General features: G+C 42.2%; 2 protein-coding genes across 2 annotated transcripts; both read left to right on the top strand.

The window, feature by feature from the left end:
* Positions 1-3,824: 3,824 nt before the first annotated feature.
* On the top strand, positions 3,825-6,363 carry LOC117049508 (protocadherin gamma-A4-like). The gene has a single exon (XM_033154234.1). The coding sequence runs from the start codon at positions 3,907-3,909 to the stop codon at positions 6,346-6,348; it is 2,442 nt and encodes an 813-aa protein (XP_033010125.1). The 5' UTR covers positions 3,825-3,906; the 3' UTR covers positions 6,349-6,363.
* A 3,764-nt stretch (positions 6,364-10,127) lies between these two features.
* On the top strand, positions 10,128-12,488 carry LOC117049625 (protocadherin gamma-A6-like). The gene has a single exon (XM_033154426.1). It carries the CDS (start codon positions 10,128-10,130, stop codon positions 12,486-12,488), a length of 2,361 nt encoding a protein of 786 aa, XP_033010317.1.
* Positions 12,489-19,788: the final 7,300 nt, after the last annotated feature.

Below are 19,788 nucleotides of genomic sequence, written 5' to 3' on the forward strand. Positions count from 1 at the left end.
CTGCAACCCAAGCTCTGGTAATCACCTGAATGGATTACTACCGTGTTTCTCCTAAAATAAGCCATGGCCATAAAATAAGCCATGGCAGGATTTCTATGCATTTGCGAAATATAAGCCGTTCCCCGAAAATAAGCCATACCCCGAAAATAAGCCATAGTGATGCGGCACCTCCCATTAAAACAGCCTGGAGAGGCGTGGCTATGCAGAGTACTGATGCGATGCGGTTAAAATAAGACATCCCCTGAAAATAAGCCATACTGTGTTTTGTTGAGGGGGAAAAAATATAAGACGGTGTCTTATTTTAGGAGAAACATGGTATACAGTGATGCACTCTACATGGAGCTATCCGTGTAGATGGCTCAGAAGATACAGCTAAGCACAGAATGCACCTCCCAGATTGCTGAATGGTACAGCCAGTCTTGTCCACACAGCACTGGTCCTGAAGAACTGATGCTGAGTGTCTGTACATTTCTGATCCCAATTCAACAAAGGAATATCTGCTTCTGTATGAAACTGTCCAGTTTGGTTTCTCTCTGTGGGTACATTCACATTGTTCCCCTATCTATGAAAGTGGGGGAGGTGCATGCAGGAAAGAACATTCTCTATGTTAGTGCCTCACTTTTGTCACTGATCTTACTGTGCTTTCTGTGCCACTTAAGGACAAACCTCTTTGCTCAGGCTTTTGGAGAGGGGTAGGTACTGTGGCCGGTAGCTGTTAGGGTATCACCTGAAACATAAGGGCCCATTTTTAGAATTACTGTGTATGTTTGAGATGTTTTGTATTGAGTTTTATGTTTTATGGTATTTGACCTGCTTGGCTCAGGTCTATAGTTTGTTGTAACTCCCCCTGGGATCAATATGATGAGGGGCAGCTTTACAAACAGAAGGAAGGACTCTCCTGTTCCAGAAGACACTACTTTTAAGTAACTTGGATTGGAAAACATCTCCCAATAGGACTGTGATCGGTAATGAAAAGACCAGTGTGTATTATTACCAACACATATGTTTGCAATAGTGTTCAGTTTCACAAGCTGTGTGTCACAAGGTTAGGGCGCGGTAATTGCCATTTCACTGCATCCAGTATTGAAAAATGGGCGGAGAGGAGGTTGGTAAAAGTGGAAAAGAAAGGAAAAGGTAAAGGTAAAAGACTCCTGGACAGTTAAGTCCAGTCAAAGGCGACTATGGGGTGCAGCACTCATCTTGCTTCAGGCCAAGGGAGCCTGTGTTTGTCCACTGACAACTTTCCAGATCATGTGGCCAGCATGACTAAACCGCTTCTGGCACAATGGGACACTGTGATGAGTGCCAGAGCACATGGAAATGCCGTTTTCATTTTTATCATATATATTTTTTGCATCGTATGTTAGACTGCTACTGAACAGATTCATTATGCAGTCCCCAAGGAAATGGCAAAAGGTTCCTTTGTGGGGCATATTGCAAAGGATCTTTGGTGGAGATGAATTGTTGCTTAGTCAAAACATGAGATTAGCTCTGTGGTTTCTGTGGCCAATCAGAAATTTACTTAGAAACTTCTTCCACGTTCTAAACAACCCTGAACTTGCATATCAGAATATAACTGATCTGCAGAAAGGACTTAATGATATGAAAATAAAGACAATGTACACACTTTTGTAGCCCAAGATAATCTTTAATAAAAACAATTAGAGAGAGAGAGAGAGAAACCAGCTAGTTCTGGCCAGTTACCCAGTGGGAGAAATGAACCAACTTAAGGATGTACCGGTATATTCAAAACTCCAACAGGGAATTGCTGTCTATTTAGGGTTCACTGTGGTGGCGTGAAATCCCAGCCACTCTAGATGGCACCTTTGAGCTACATCAGAATATAGAATTAGTATCACAGGTACAAATAAAAAAGGTGTTGTATAGGGGGCACTGGCATTATATTAGTTGTTGCTGTTGTTTAGTTGTTTAGTCGTGTCCGACTCTTCGTGAACCCATGGACTAGAGCACACCAGGCACTCCTGTCTTCCACTGAATTAGTTACCAGTAGTCAATAAAGATCTTTTGGGATCATCATGAATTGCCACTTGAAGTGGTCAGGTAAGTGCCCTGCAGCTGTCAATCAGAAATCAGAACAGAGCAAGAACACAATGCAAAAGCTGTTATATATACACAGTTACAGGTGAGTAGCCGTGTTGATCTGCCATTGTCAAAACACCTATCTGAAGAAGTGTGCATGCACACGAAAGCTCATACCAAGAACAAACTCAGTTTGTCTCTAAGGTGCTACTGGAAAGAATTTTCTATTTTGCTGTTATATATATGAGCTTAAAGCTGCAATAAACCTAAGTAAGTAAGTAAGTAAGCTGTTATAAAAAGTTATAAAAACCATGCTTCGAGAATATTGTGCTGTTCCTGATGATGCTTCAAAAGAATATAGCATAACTTAAAAGAAGTACAGAAAAGGGCAATGAAAACTATCAAGAAAGACAAGTCTTCCATGTGAGGTAAGTTTAAAAGATTAACGCTGATCCTAAGCCACACTGCATACTTGCAGGGGAGCAAAGGAGTGGAAGCGCGATGGAGATGCTATAGGGCATTCCCCCCCCCCCCTTATTCACACTGGGATCACCATACTCAATAGCCATTTCCAACCATTTTAAACAATGCTAAAACAAACTCAGATTCAATACACCAGCAAATAACAACATATGCAAATATGCTATGCAATACCAGATTCACTCAGTTTTTTTTTGGGGGGGGGAATGTCACCTTAAAATGTATGTCTCGGTGTTACATATAACAGAAATTTTGACGCTGGATATATTTTTTAGAACATATGGAATACATATAAGGTTGCTGCACTCCCAGAATGGCTGTGTGGAACTGTAATCCTGGATAACAGCTATATGAGTGGGACTTCATTATATTTAGGAAATTCATTAGCACACTGATCATTAAAAGTGTATGTAAGATGTGTCGGTAGGTGGGAATCATACATAAAATAATCCTGCCGTAATACAAAACATGATGCAAAATACCCAGAACACAGCATGACTATATAAAAAGCTACAGTTTGCTGCAGCCTAATCCACAATTTTTTTGAATCAATAACTGAAATGTTTAAACATTAGTTAGGGTCCTGGTCCTAGCTGCCCCTGATCCACTGCTTGCTATGGGGAGCGGGGAGAAGAATGACAATTATAATTTGTAAATCTCAACCAACATCACTAGCATATATGAGCATGTACCTAAATGCATTGCAATAGGAACACGCTGGACAATTTTATGCATTTACAGGTAGGTAGCCGTGTTGGTCTGCCATAGTCAAAACAAAATAAAAAATAAACAACTCTCTAAGGTCTCTAAGGTGCTACTGGAAGGTATTTTTTATTTAATTTTATGCATTGTTATTGTAAGTAAAGCAAGATCCTCTGAGTTGTTTTACTTTCGAGCTTCTCCCAGGAGGATCATTTGCTGAGAATGATAGATATTCCTATATCAGAATGAAAGTACAAAAGGCATATGCCCCATCTGAAGAATTATTGTAGTAGTAGTAGTAGTAGTAGTAATAATAATAATAATAATAATAATAATAATAATAATAATAATTTATTTGCACCCCACCCATCTAGCTGGGTCTCCCCAGCCACTCTGGGCAGCTTCCAACAAATATTAAAATACATTAAAATATTGTAACATGCTGGTGCAGTTTTTTGTTGAGACTCTGGGTGTCGCTGCTCCCTAATCAGGCAGAGAAATGCACCAAGAGATGCTCACTCCTGCCGCTCCACCTAGAAAAAGAAAGCAAGGGAACAGAAACAAAGAAGATCTGGGAAACCATCCATTGGATTTGCTATTTTATTTTTTCCTAAAATATTGGCAAACAATAGATTCAGAGCATCCAGGTTTAAGGGACTGAAAGTAAGAAGATAACATTTGGAAATGGCTGTTGCAAGACATTTCTGTCTTCGGTTCTACAAGGACACAGCTTTCATTTTCATCATATTTTTTTGCATCGTATGTGAGACTGCTACTGAACAGATTCATTACTCTGTTCCCGAGGAAATGCCAAAAGGTTCCTTTGTGGGGAATGTTGCAAAGGATCTTAGACTGGATATAAAGGATTTCTCACATTATGGAGTCAGCTTTGTTTGCAGAGGTAAGATGGAATATTTTGCTTTAAACAATAAGAATGGCCATTTATACATAAAGGAAAGACTGGACAGAGAGCAGACCTGTCCCCAGATACAAAGATGTCTCTTTAATTGTGAAGTTATTATAGAAGATGCAATGAAGATTTATACAATTGAAGTAGAAATAATTGATGTCAATGACAATGCTCCAAGCTTCAAATCAGCCCAACTCCAGATAAAAATCAGTGAGACGACTGAACGTGGGACACGATTCCGTCTGGAAGATGCCCAGGATCCAGATTTAGGGATGAATTCTGTCCAGAATTATAAGCTGAGTGCAAACAGACACTTTTCTCTGGATCTGCAAACTAGATTGGATAGTGCAAAATATGCAGAGATTGTACTGGAAACATCACTGGACCGAGAAGAACAAAATGTGCATGATCTTATTCTCACCGCCTTTGATGGGGGGGATCCACCCAAATCTGGCACAACCCAAATCCATATTATTGTCCTTGATGCAAATGACAATGCACCCATTTTTAGCCAACCTGTATACAAAGTGACCATTGCAGAAAATGTGCCCACAGGCTATACAGTAGTCACAGTAAAAGCCACTGACCTGGATGAAGGATTCAACAAAGAAATAACATACTCCTTCAGAAAAATATCTGACACAGCTTCTCAGAACTTCCATATAAACTCAGAGACAGGTGAAATTATTCTTGTGGGGAAGCTGGATTATGAAGAATCTACATTGTATGAAATAGAGATTCAGGCCATTGATGGGGGAGGACTATTTAATATATCAGAAGTTGAGATTTTTGTAAGTGATGTTAATGACAATGCACCCGAAATAGCTGTCAGATCACTTGCCAATTCAGTTCCTGAGGATTCTCAAGCAGGAACTGCCATTGCCTTGATAAACGTGCATGATGACGATTCAGGAGAGAATGGGAAAGTCATATGCTCTATTCCTAGTAATATCCCTTTCCAATTAACAAAAGCAAATGCTAACTATTACACTATGGTCATTGCTAGACCACTGGACAGGGAGCAAGTAGCAGCCTACAACATCACTATCTCAGCCTCAGATCAAGGCATGCCACCTCTTTCATCAACCACCGTAATCCTTCTTCAGGTTTTAGACAAGAATGACAATGCTCCATACTTTATACAACCGGAATACACTTTTTACATTGTAGAGAACAACCAGAGAGGGGACTCCATATTTTCTCTGAAAACAAAGGATCCAGACTGGGGGGAAAATTCAAAAACAACCTATTCCATCATTGAAAGTCAAATGTTTGATTCCTCACTCTCCTCATACCTTTCCATTAATTCAGAAACAGGGGTTGGCTATGCCTTGAGAACCTTTGATTATGAAGAGTTTCGGGAAATTAAGTTCCTGGTCAAGGCCCAGGACGGAGGCTCTCCACCACTCAGCTCCAACGTCTCGGTGACTCTCTTCATCCTGGACCAGAATGACAATGCTCCCCAAATCCTGTACCCCTCCCCTCCCACCGACGGCTCCACGGGGATAGAGCTGGCCCCTCGCTCCTCTGAGCCAGGCTACCTGGTCACTAAGGTGGTGGCCGTGGATGCAGACTCTGGCCAGAATGCCTGGCTCTCCTACCAGCTGATCAAGGCCATCGAGCCAGGGCTCTTCACTCTGGGGCTCCACACAGGAGAGATCAGGACGGCCCGATTCTTCCTGGAGAAAGATGCCCTCAAGCAAAGCCTGGTGGTTTTAGTGAAGGACAATGGGCAGCCTCCAATGTCGGCTTCAGTCACTGTCACTGTGGTCTTGGCAGACAGCATCCCTGACATGTTGACTGATCTGAGCAGTGTCCCAGTATCTGAAGACCCACAGTCAGATCTCACCTTCTACTTGGTGACTGCAATGGCTTTTGTCTCCTGCTTGTTTCTCGCCTTCCTCCTTGTGTTATTGGCACTCAAACTTCGCAGGTGGAAAAACTCTCAGCTATGTGATAATGGAAGTTTGAATTTCAGTGGTGCTCCTATCTCACAGTTTGTGGGGATTGACGGAGTCCGGGCATTTCTGCAGTCTTATTGTCATGAGGTTTCACTGACGTCAGGCTCTCGGAAAAGTCAGATTTTTTTTCCAATCGGAAGCTGTACCAATACTCTGACAGCACAACAGGCTCCTGATAAGCCAGATCCTATATTACTCATAGGTGATTCTAACACACTTACGGAGGAGGCAGCAATCCATCAGGTGAGTACATGAATTTTAATACTTTGGCCCCCATTATTCAATAGATTATATTTTATGAAATTTAAAAGAATTTCTAAAATAACAAATCCTGGAAAAATCTGTTTATGTTTTCTGTAATAAAGATGTAAAGAGAGATGGTGTTTCATTAAATGATGAAGCACTTACTTTATTGATTCTAATAAATACAGTGGTACCTCAGGTTACATACGCTTCAGGTTACAGACTCCGCTAACCCAGAAATAACGCTTCAGGTTAAGAACTTTCTTCAGGATAAGAACAGAAATCATGCTCTAGCGGCACAGCGGCAGCGGGAGGCCCCATTAGCTAAAGTGGTGCTTCAGGTTAAGAACAGTTTCAGGTTAAGAACGGACCTCCGGAACAAATTAAGTTCTTAACCCGAGGTACCACTGTAATGTATTTTGATCTATGTCGTATTTTAAACAAATATCCTTAGGATAACAGAAAGCTGGATCAGATTTTGTTTTGATAGGAAACTTGTGTACTATTCCTAAAGACCTTTATTGTACATAACGTATATCGAAATCCACCTTCTGACCAGGTTAGAAGCAGTCACACGAAGGCCAATAGTCTTTGTTCTATCACAGAAGTGACAAAGATACTTGGCTTTTCCACTTGCGTGCCGCAATGCAGGAGGTTGCTGGAGAGGGGAAATGAGCAGGACTAAGGTTTGGTCAGCTGCATACAATCTAAACTATATTTATTTAAGGCAATAGAGAGGCACATACACCAGCACAGCTTTGTGATCTAGTATTTCTTTTTAACCTTTTATAATACGGTTGTCAGTGATGGATGGTATGCAAGAACAGACATTTGTCTCTTTTCTGTGAAGCTACTCGGGTTTGTAGCCAAACCACTCGGTGATCCTGCAGCAGAATGCTTACGCACAGTTATCTTTTCAGCAGATAAGAGGGTGTGCAAGTGATAAAACAGCCTTCACATGACTGATCAGGTTTTAGTTACAGGTAGGTAGCCGTAACAAGATCTGAAGGACAGATCCTGAAGTTGAGGCTCCAGTACTTTGGCCACCTCATGAGAAGAGAAGACTCCCTAGAAAAGACCCTGCTGTTGGGAAAGATGGAGGGCACAAGGAGAAGGGGACAACAGAGGATGAGATGGTTGGACAGTGTTCTTGAAGCAACTAGCATGAGTTTGGCCAAACTGCTGGAGGCAGTGAAAGATAGGCTCTGGTTCATGGGGTCACGAAGAGTCGGACACGACTGAACGACTGAACAACAACAAGGTAGCTGTGTTGGTCTGCCATAGTCAAAACAAAATAAAAAAATTACTTCCAGTAGCACCTTAGAGACCAACCTAGAGTCATACCAAGAACAAACTTAGTTGGTCTCTAAGGTGTTACTGGAAGGAATTTTATTTTTTATTTTTTTGACAAGGTTTTTTTTTTAGGAATGTACAACTTTTGCTACTTAAACTCAATAAAGTTATTTTGGAGTTCCTTAAAATGGCTGGCTCAGTGCAATGCAAGAAGATAATGCTGTAATTATGATGTAGCCACCAATATCATGCAGTTCTGATTACTTCCACCTTAATAACTGAAAAAATGACTGAAAAAAGTATGGAGATTTTCAGTGATGAAAATGCATCTTTATGGGGAGAGTTAAAATCATTCATGCATAGCTTCAGGCAGTGGTGGACACAGCGTGGTGGACAGCCTGACCTCCTGGCAGGTGAGTCGCTGCCCTTTACCACAAGGGGGCAATGCAGCAGTGAGGTCGGCACACTGCAGATGCAATCCAGAAAATGGGCATGGTATTGAAATCAGTAAGTATGTAAAACAGACATAAACTTGATTGATTTAATCTTTCTCTGGATTATGGTCCTGAGATTAAAACTACAGTTACCATAGTTCTAAAAAAATTAATTTTGCTTTAAGAATCTAAGAAAGCATTCTCTGAAGGATTCTACAGTGGTCCAGGCTCCAGATTTACAGAACCCATCCTGGTTTCTGATTTGATCCTGGAATGTCCCACTTTTCCTTAGGATGTTCCTATTTTCATCAAAGAAATGTTGGAGGGTATGTCCGTATTTTCATCAGAGAAATGTTGGAGGGACATGGAATGGGACGGCCAAGGGTTTTTTTTTCAGCCAGAACTCACCAGAACTCAGTTCCAGCAGGTGGGCACCATTGCCATTCCAAGAGAACAAGGGAGGCATCCATGGTGAGTTCCAGCACCTCTTTTTCTAGGAAAATAACACTGGACATCCCTATTTTCATCAGAGAAATGTTGGAAGGTATGGTCTCACAGTCACAGCAAATACAGAGAAACGTCAAATTATAAAAATGACGTGTACCAGGTTTTTACATAGACAGCACAATTTACATAAATGACACAAAATGAAAAAAACCAACACTAGTGCCACTCCTTCCTTGGTTGCCAACAGAGCCTTGGCTTGGCTGCTGGCCACAGTGGGAGGAAGACTGCTTCTGTCCACTGGCTTCATCTCCACAGCCACCTTCCCAAAAGGCTGCCAACACCAACAACTCAGGGAAATGAAAGGTACAATTCCTTTATAAAGTAAAAGAACCAAAGCAGACATGGAATTACACTTTTGGGAACTGTGTAGTTCCTTTTGAATTTTTAAATCAAACCTCAGTACTGACCTGCAGTTAAGGGCTCAGGGCCTTACAGAGATGGCCAAACCTCATCCTAACTGGTTGAGGTAAATGATCTCCCTTTCTTACAAAGGGATAACAGCCCATGATGGCGGCTGCTCCTAGCTTCAGCTCTCTTGTGTATATCCTCCCTCCAGAGGTCTTAAAGGACGATGCACAAGCACAAATAGGTATAGGCTTATTTGTATAGCTTGGAACACAAACTTCTTCCTTCCACCATGGACATACCTATTTCTACATTGAAAGGGTTTAAGCATAATTAACTACATTTACATAGGCTAAGGAAGAAAAGACCCACATCTAATTCTACACATTTTAAAGTAACCTTTATTTCTCTGTAGCTAGGCTACGGACTGGGCAAATCTGATGGAAACATCAGATCAGTGACAAAAATTCTATATTCTTTAATAGTAATTCCACCTGGTGAACTATGATAGAAGGATATTATAATGTGGGGCATCAGAATAAATACTGGTAGCTCTCAAGGCTCTGATGCCTGACTTTTGAAGGCTGAAGCCAATGAATTAACATCTGTGTTCATGCATGGAATTTAGTCCTATTTTATTAAAATAAGTGAACAATCTCTTATACGCACTATTTTATGTAGAGTTGTCAATAAATGCATAAAACACCAGCCTTTTTTTATTGTAATAGCCAACAACCACAACCAGTACAAATTTATCTGAAGTCTAAATGTTTGATGTTGTTTCTTTAGGGCAATTTTTTACTTATAAAAATATATACTCATGTTATGCCCATTCTTAAAGCAAAATAATGGTTTTATAATGGCAAATACAGGACTACCAATGCAGGAAAAATAATCTCCAGTTTTCAGCTGAGCCTCTGAGTGTCGCTGTTCACTAATCTGGCACAGGAAAACAGATATTCAGCCCACCCAGCCGCAGTATTCTTAAAACACAAGCACAAAATATCTGATGCATCAAACTTGCACAGATATTGCAGGCACTGTTAACAGGGACAACTTTTACTTTTTATTTTTTAAAAACCACTAATTTAAAACCCAGAAGCTCCTGAGTCCTAGCATTGATCCTGTTGCAAGATAATGGAAGAAAATCAGAGGCTGTGGATCTGCAAAGAAAGGGTCTTACAATGCCTCATAATTGTGCTTGCTTGGAAGATGGTTTCTGGGAAAATTCATTATTCCATTCCCGAGGAGATGCAGAAAGGATCTTTTGTGGGGAATATTGCAAAAGACCTAGGAGTGGATAGAAATCATCTTTCAGACCATGGACTACGGATTGTTACCAGGACAGGTATGAGTCAGTATTTTGCTTTGAATTACAACAGTGGCCATTTACAAACCTCTCAGAGAATAGACAGAGAGGAAGTATGCGGAAGGGCAGAAAGGTGTGTTTTAAGTTTTGATGTTATAATTGAGAGCAAAATAGAGATCTATGGGGTTCAAGTGGAAATTATTGATATAAACGATAATGCTCCCCAGTTCTCATCGGGGAAACAGGAACTGAAAATCAGTGAGGCATCTACTTCCGGATCCCGGTTCCCTCTGCCTGAAGCTCAGGATCCAGACCTAGGCATAAATTCTATACAGACCTACCAACTCACAGGCAGTAGCCATTTTTCTCTAGAGGTGCAAGTTGAAGAAAATGGTGCCAAATCTGCTGAGCTGGTGTTGGGGGAAAATCTGGACCGGGAAGAACAATCTGTTTTCAATTTGATCCTCACAGCTACTGATGGAGGCGATCCAGTCAGGTCCAGCACTGCTAACATCCAAGTCATTGTTTTAGATGCAAATGACAATGCACCGGTTTTCAGCAAACCAATCTATGAAATTAGCATCAAGGAGAACATTCTGAACGGGTCCAGCATTGCTACAGTTAGTGCTACTGATCTGGATGAAGGACAAAACGGAGAGATAAAATATTCATTCAAAAAAATCACAAAGAAGGATTCCAAAATGTTTATTTTAAACTCAACAACTGGTACAATTACCTTAATGGGAAACCTTGATTATGAGGAATCATCCTCATATGACTTTGAGGTGAAAGCTGAGGATGGAGGAGGGCTGAGTGACTGGTCAAAAGTTGTGATAATTGTTATGGATGTTAATGACAATGCACCTGAACTATCAATAACCTTTTTCATCAATACCATTTCTGAGAATTCACCAATAGGAACAGTTATTGCCCTTCTTAATGTACAAGATGAAGATTCAGGGGTCAATGGGGAGGTCACATGTTCAATTCCCAGTAAGCTCCCTTTCCAACTAAAACAGTCTTTTGATAACTTTTATAGTTTGGTGACACACAGTAACCTTGACAGAGAGAACTCAGCAGACTACAACATCACTATCACGGCTACTGACCATGGCATTCCACCACTCTCTGTGTCAACTTTTATCCTACTTCAAATCCTAGACACAAACGACAACGCTCCTCTTTTTGCAGAATCATCTTACTTGGCTTATTTCACAGAGAACAATCCAAGAGGAGCTCCAGTATTGTCCTTAAAAGCAAACGATCCAGATTGGGAGGAAAATGCCAGAATAAGTTATTCCATCATTGAAGGGAACACGGACAAATTCCTTATTACCTCCTACCTCTCCATTAACTCTGAGACAGGGGTCATCTATGCTCTGAGTTCTTTTGACTATGAAGACATCAGAGAGATGAAGTTCCTGGTCAAGGCCCAGGATGGAGGTTCTCCATCACTAAGCTCCAATGTCTCAGTGACTCTCTTCATCCTGGACCAGAATGACAATGCTCCCCAAATCCTGTACCCCACCCCTCCCACTGATGGCTCCACGGGGATAGAGCTGGCCCCTCGCTCCTCTGAGCCAGGCTACCTGGTCACTAAGGTGGTGGCCGTGGATGCAGACTCTGGCCAGAATGCCTGGCTCTCCTACCAGCTGATCAAGGCCACTGAGCCAGGGCTCTTCACTCTGGGGCTCCACACAGGAGAGATCAGGACAGCCCGCTTCTTTCTGGAGAAAGATGCCCTCAAGCAAAGCCTGGTGGTTTTAGTGAAGGACAATGGGCAGCCTCCAATGTCGGCTTCAGTCACTGTCACTGTGGTCTTGGCAGACAGCATCCCTGACACGCTGACTGATCTGAGCAGTGTCCCAATATCTGAAGACCCACAGTCAGATTTCACCTTCTACTTGGTGACTGCAGTGGCTTTTGTCTCCTGCTTGTTCCTCGCCTTCCTCCTTGTGGTACTGGCACTCAGACTTCGCAGGTGGAAAAATTCTCAGCTGTGTGACAATGGAAGTGTGCATTTTAATGGTGCTCCTATCTCACAGTTTGTGGGGATTGACGGAGTCCGGGCATTTCTTCAGTCTTATTGTCACGAGGTTTCACTGACTTCAGGCTCGCGGAAAAGCCAGATTCTTTTTCCAATCGGAAGCTGTACCAATACTCTGACACCACAACAGGCTCCTGATAAGCCAGGCCCTGTGTTACTCATAGGTGATTCTAACACAGTTACGGAGGATGCAGCAATCCATCAGGTGAGGACATAATTGTCAGTACTTCCCATTTGATCTCCCAGTATTCTAAAATGCATAGGAAACTTTCCTGAGTATAAGAGATTTCCTGAAGGCTGCTAGTAACACGATCTCTAGAACAGGTAGGTTGTCTTTCTTACTGTATGTCTTGTTGGTATGTCTTGTAGTGCTGATGGCAGGTGAAGTCACCTTGCATATTCTGAAGTCCGCCTCTACCATGTGCACAATGAACTTTGCCTTTTGAAAACATTCCGTTGTTGACCTTCTGAATGCTTGTAGATGCAATGCCCTCTTTTTCTCAACAATTTTATGTGGGGATATAAATTGATGCTCCCTTTTCCAGGAGCTACATTCAGTCTTCAGTTCTTTGGCACCATGGTGCTGGTCAACATAAATGCTATATTTATCTTGTTTTTGTTTTTTATTTGAAAAAGTTTGTATTATATCTATCTATCTATCTATCTATCTATCTATCTATCTATCCATCTATCTATCTATCATCTATCTATGAGAAAGAACACACACATATATAAAATAACATTAGTAAAACAAATCAGCAATAGCACTATATCCAAAAATTGTTGTAACAGGGAACATAAAATGTGTAATTTATACTTTCATTCATTGTTAATGACACCCAGTGCTTTTTTTCAGCTGGTGCACGCTGAAGTGCAGTTGTGGCACCTCTCAGGGGGGCACCATTGTGGGCTGCCCCCCCCCCCGCCCCGCCCACTTCATGGCTTTACATATTTCTGTGAAGCCCCAAACTAACATCTCAAGTCAAAACGGAAGCTGCCCAGTGTGTGCGAGTCTACACTCCATCCAGCTCCTAGCCACTCTTAGTCACGATTGGTCAAGCTATGGTACAGACTAATTCGTACTTCCTTTTCTTCAATCTGTCTGCTATGTAGCAGTAGTGGGCTTTAAGCTTTCCCGCCAGCCTTCTACTGTTGCATGAGTGTGAGTTTGCGCGAGGGCCCTTCTGAGCTGCCCTAGCCACCCTCCTGTATCTAAGAGAGCCAGGGAGGCGGGGCGCATTTAATTTTAATTCTATCAATATTCTGTGCCTAAGGCTAAATCCTGGAACATTTGGTACTAGATTTGGGAATATGGAGCATAAATACTATTACAGACTAATGGCATTGTTATCTCATTGTCTAAACTAATACTATCCTTCAGACAAATAATGGTATAGTGAATAAAATCTAGTTTGATTTATTTATTTATTTATTTATTTATTTATTTTCACCCCACCCATCTGGCTGGCTTTCCCCACTCTGGGTGGCTCCCAACTGAATATTAAAAACACATTAAACATTAAAAACTTCCCTAAACAGGGCTGCCTTCAGATGTCTTTTAAAAGTCAGATAGTTGCTTATTGCCTTGACATCTAATGGGAGGGCGTTCCACAGGGCGGGTGCCACCACCGAGAAGGCCCTCTGCCTGGTTCCCTGTAACCTCGCTTCTTGCAGTGAGGGAAACGCCAGAAGGCCCTTGGCGCTGGACCTCAGTGTTCAGGCTGAACGATGGGGGTGGAGACAAAGTTCCAGAATTACAGGTCAGACTACACATCCAGTAAAGAAAATGAAATGATAACTAGATCATACCCCCTGGAAACAAAAGAGAATTAATTATATATATTTTAAAATATTTCTTCTAATTTCAGTGAGTTATTAAAGACAGTTACCAACCCTTACACACACACAAAATTAAGAAGAATTCAGAAACCTGGTCCTAATTAACTCCATATTGATTTGTTAAAGTTGCAGTAAAGGAATATGTAACCAGGGTTCTCTTTCCCTTCTCCCCCAACGGTTCTAATTCAATACTTAAATAATATACAAATGTAATTAATTTTGGGGTGGGGAGGAGAAGCAGGAATTAAAAGTAATACAATGGAACAGATGCAGGCCAAAGATGGGCAAGCAGTATCAAGAATACTAAAATATTATACATAGCATGCATCACAACTTCTAGCTTTGACTAATTGGCTAAACACGGGGGAATGCTATAAAACATAACATTTTCAGTGACAATGATTGTCAATATATCTTAGTCAGTAGAGCATGAGACTCTTTATCTCAGGGCCGTGGTCCCTTCCAACTCTATGATTCTATGAATATTGATACAGAGAAACTGTTATAAAACTTCCCGCGGGGGCAAGTTGAGAGACTGACCCCCAAGGCGGACGAAGCTTCCGTGCCCTCTGGCTTCTGGAGTCCAGGGGCACAATGTAATATGCGGTTGTTCCCAGCTTGAAAACAACACACACTCCAGCCATTTGGCTAAGATCTACTTTATTGTAGATAAAGAGCAGAGTATGCCTCTGCGTAGCAGCTCATAATTCAGAGCTGTCTCTAAAACGTCTGCACCTCCTGATGCAGAACTGAAAGTAAAGTGTACAATAGTAAAATACAATGACATCACATGTGTGGGAGCTGGTATGCCCAGTGTAATTCCCACAGAGAGGAAACATGACTCTTGAGTCTTGTGACCTTGCTGCAGCGTTCGCAGCTCGTCATGTCATAATATCACAACATCCTCCCCCGATATTAGACAATGTGAGAGCGGCGTAAGTTAAGGCATTATTAACAGACGTAAACAAACAGTTATCATATACACAGTATGAATCTGATGTCTTTGTTCCTTCCTTGGAACTCTCTGAGACTGGTTCTACCAGTTGAAGCCTTTGATAACCAACTCTCCAGGGGACCAGAGCATTTGCTCTGTGTGTGTTGGCAGAAACAGTGTTGAACTTTGCAACCTGTTGTGGTGGCTTTTTCACACCTGTGAAATGAGCCTGAGTGCAAACTACAGCTACATTTGCAACAGCTGAGATTGCAAACTCTTTAGAGTAGCGTTTGGGCGCCTGACCCTTTGTTACTCTCTCAGATCTACGCACAAGATGTAGATCTTCTTTGCTGAGTTTCTCCTGAACAGGACTTTTTGGAGAAACTTTACCAATTGTAAACAGTGGCTCTAAAGATCCTAGCACATCATCTTCATCTGATGGCCTGGAACTAGCATGAGTTCTCTCAATGACAGTTTCACCTGTGTCGGAACTAGCTGTGGTTGAGCTTGCACTGCTACTGCTGGTGTCAGAATCCTCATATGTATTGACATCAATGGGAAAGCTTTGGAGAATCTGTGTCTCCGGCTTTACAGTAGGTTCTACCTCCTGAGTAAGAATTACTGTGTTAGAGGAAGGCAATAGTATTCTGTATTGACCTTTCTCATAGCCCATAAAGATGCCTTGGATGGTTGCACCTTCAAGTGATTCCACCCACATTTGAGAACCAAAAACCTTAAGATGCTTAACATAAGGCTTTCTGTTAAACAGTATCTCATAAGGTGAGCATTCCATTCCTTTTGGAATACTCCTGACCCAAGCATAAGTGAAGGCAGATAGGCTTTCAGCCCAATTCTGTTCAGACAGCTTTGCACTTAGCAATTGCGCCTGCATACCCTCACGTAATTCTGTGTTAATTTTAACACACAAATCTTTGTCCCATGATGATTGGCTGACAGCAACTTTGTGCCGAATGCAATGTTGACTTAGGAAGTCCTTGAACTCCTGTGAATCAAACACTGGTAATTGATTAGTATACAAACATTCAATTTTGCCATCATGCATGAAATGTATCTTAGCACAAAATTCAGTGAACTTGGCCAAGACTTGCTGCGGACTTTTCATAGTATAAATCCAAGAGAATTTAGAGAAATGATCAGACAGCAATAAATAACAGGTAGCTCCGCCTCTAGATTTTGGCAGAAGTCCTATTACATCAGCAGAAACCTGCTGGAAACATTTTGTGACCTTTTCTTTGCGTGGCTGTTTGGTAGTCTCCTTGGACTTAGCAGCACCTGCAAAATAAGAGTCAACAACATCATAACAACAGTCAGTAGATTCAAAAGACAGCAAGAATAGGCCATCTTTGTTCTTCTGAGCTGTAAAGATAGCTTCTCCATCCTTAAGAATTGTGCACAGTCCTTTGCGCAGTCTGAGCTCGCATCCCTTCTCGGTAAGCTGCGATGCACTTAGCAGATTGTAGGCAATTTCTGGGACATATAGCACGTTGCTGATAGACAGCTGGAGACTCTGAAGATAAACAGTTCCAACTCCAGTCAATTTCAGGTGTGTTCCACTCACCTGCGACACGGTGGATTCCAGCTTCTTAAAAGTCTTAAATAAACGCTTGTTTGCGGTCATGTGGTGCGAACAAGCTGAGTCTATAACCCACGCTAGGTCAATGTTAATGTCATCCTGCTCCTGCACGCCTTGTGTAAGCAATGCAAATGTGCGCCCTTTGTAGACTTTGGCTTGCGTTTTGCCTGTAGATCCAGCTGCATTTTGGCTCTGGATAGATCCCTTCTTGGGTTTTCTGCAGGTCTGGAAACTGTGTCCTCTCATTCCACAGTTTGTGCAGCGTATGACTTTAAGAGCTTGCACATGCTCAGTTGGACCACTAGGTGGGGTTGAGGACGCTTCTGCTTCTCTCCCCCTTCCATTAGCCTCATTTTGAGCAGCACAACGATCTTGCTCATTTAGCAAAGTTGAGAAGACTCTGGCAACGGTTAAGTTTTGAGCATCCAGGGCACCTAGCTGTGATGCAATAGCACTATAACCGGCATGGAGGCTATTCAAAACCATGACTGGTAATTTTGTCCAGTAAGCATTGGACAAAGGGAGCTGCTGCTCTGCTTGCTATCCTTTGCCATAGTGGCGAAAAAGCAGGCTTTTTACTCTCTGTCTTCAGAAAGCAAATTAAGCTAACAAACCTAGCCTTCTGAGGTTTATTGCCTCGTAAATCAGTCCGGTACTACTCACAGTCAATTAACGCGTCTTCTCACAGTGGGAAACGGCCGTCTTCAGCACGAATAAAACTCCCCCGGAATGAAGTACGCAGTTTGAGGCTGCTTTCTTTGCCGGCAGATAAACATCAGGCAGAAGTCATCAGAGGTCCGATGTTCGGAAACCATCCTCTGCTACCAATGTTATAAAACTTCCCGCGGGGGCAAGTTGAGAGACTGACCCCCAAGGCGGACGAAGCTTCCGTGCCCTCTGGCTTCTGGAGTCCAGGGGCACAATGTAATATGCGGTTGTTCCCAGCTTGAAAACAACACACACTCCAGCCATTTGGCTAAGATCTACTTTATTGTAGATAAAGAGCAGAGTATGCCTCTGCGTAGCAGCTCATAATTCAGAGCTGTCTCTAAAACGTCTGCACCTCCTGATGCAGAACTGAAAGTAAAGTGTACAATAGTAAAATACAATGACATCACATGTGTGGGAGCTGGTATGCCCAGTGTAATTCCCACAGAGAGGAAACATGACTCTTGAGTCTTGTGACCTTGCTGCAGCGTTCGCAGCTCGTCATGTCATAATATCACAACAGAAACACCCCCATACTAGAAAATATGTAATATCAACTAATACCAAAAGACACCATAATCTTGGCTGCAAAATATCATATTTGATAAAACATTATAGTATTTTGGGAAAACAAGACTTCAGTAAGAGTCAGCCTAGTTATTGTACAGGAGATAATACACAACAACAATCTTTAGGTGGGCTTTTTCTCTTAACTCAAAAAGCAGACTTGGAGGTTGTAACTGGAAGTGCAAATGACTACTGCCTCTTTCTCTTCCTGGTCTTTGCTGAAAACAAGCCTCCCTGGTTGTATTTTCATTCATGGAAAGATAGGGGGAGAAAATCAGATTGGAGATTTTTGAATGAACAAATGGCAGGAATGAAAAAAACAATAGCCACAGTCAGTTTTTTGCGGTAACTCAGGGGTCATAAGGGGTCGCTGACCTGTATAAAAATCTTTGAGCCAAAAAATCCACACCTGTTCCCATTGTCCAAATAATTTTATTCTACCATCGTTATTAAATAATGGATGGTAGATTAAAAACATCATAAGTGATATCAGAGGGGCAAGTTTTGAGAACCACTCTTTCCAGGTCCTATGGTTAGAGAACAAGAAAAGATTAGGGAAGTCATCTAGGAATTGTTAAGTGAAAAGATAACCAACACATAGACTTTTGACTCAGTGTATGTTCCATTGTGATCCATGGCACCCTTTCCAAGCCCTGAATCAGCAGCAAAACATTGTGACTTTATAAGAACATAATATGATTTCATAAGAACATAAAAACCTGCTGGATTAGGCCAATAGCTATGCAGTTCAGTATCCTGTTCTCAGAGTGGTCAACAAGATGCCTATGGGAAACCTACAAATAGGACCTGAGCTCAAAAGCACACTCCCATCCTATGGATTTCAGCAGTTGATATTCAGAAGAAGAAGAAGAAGAAGAAGAAGAAGAAGAAGAAGAAGAAGAAGAAGAAGAGTTTGGATTTGATATCCCGCTTTTCACTATCCGAAGGAGTCTCAAAGCGGCTAACATTCTCCTTTCCCTTCCTCCCCCACAACAAACACTCTGTGAGGTGAGTGGGGCTGAGAGACTTCAAAGAAGTGTGACTGGCCCAAGGTCACCCAGCAGCTGCATGTGGAGGAGCGGGGAAGCGAACCTGGTTCCCCAGATTACAAGTCTACCACTCTTAACCACTACACCACACTGGCTCTCACACTGGAGCATTACTACCTCCAACTGTGGAGGCAGAACATAACCATCATTGGTAAAGGTAAAGGTAAAGGACCCCTGACCGTTAAGTCCAGTTGTGAACGACTCTGGGGTTGCAGTGCTCATCTCGCTTTATTGGCCGAGGGAGCCAGCATACAGCTTTCGGGTCATGTGGCCAGCATGACTAAGCCGCTTCTGGTGAACCAGAGCAGCGCACAGAAACGCCATTTACCTTCCCACCGGAGCGGTACCTATTTATCTACTTGCACTTTGACGTGCTTTCAAACTGCTAGGTGGGCAGGAGCTGGGACCAGGCAACAGGAGCTCACCCCGTCACGGGGATTCGAACCGCCGACCTTCTGATCGGCAAGCCCTAGGCTCTGTGGTTTAGACCACAGTGCCACCTGCGTCCCCTACCATTATTGGTAAGAGCCTTCAATAGCCCTTTCCTCCATGAATTTGTCTAATCGTCTTTTAAAGCCATCTGAGTTGGTAGTTATTACTGTGTCCTGTGGGCTTGGCTTCCTTCGTTTAACTATGCGCTGCTTGAAGACTTAGTTCCTTTTATCTGTTCTGAATCTTCCAACGTTCAGCTTCACTGGATGTCCCTGCATTCTAGTGTTTTGCACAATTATATAAACTTCTACCATGTCACCTCTTACTCACCTGTTGTCAAAACTAAAAATTCCCAAGAGCTGCAAGTTTTCCTCATAGAAGGGGTTGCTTGTAC

Source organism: Lacerta agilis, chromosome 7, assembly GCF_009819535.1.
Source record: "Lacerta agilis isolate rLacAgi1 chromosome 7, rLacAgi1.pri, whole genome shotgun sequence".
Classification (NCBI taxonomy): Eukaryota; Metazoa; Chordata; class Lepidosauria; order Squamata; family Lacertidae; genus Lacerta; species Lacerta agilis.

Coding starts and splice junctions, on each gene's coding strand:
- LOC117049625 (XM_033154426.1), top strand. CDS start 10,128: ATGGTTTCTGGGAAAATTCATTATTCCATTCCCGAGGAGATGCAGAAA.
- LOC117049508 (XM_033154234.1), top strand. CDS start 3,907: ATGGCTGTTGCAAGACATTTCTGTCTTCGGTTCTACAAGGACACAGCT.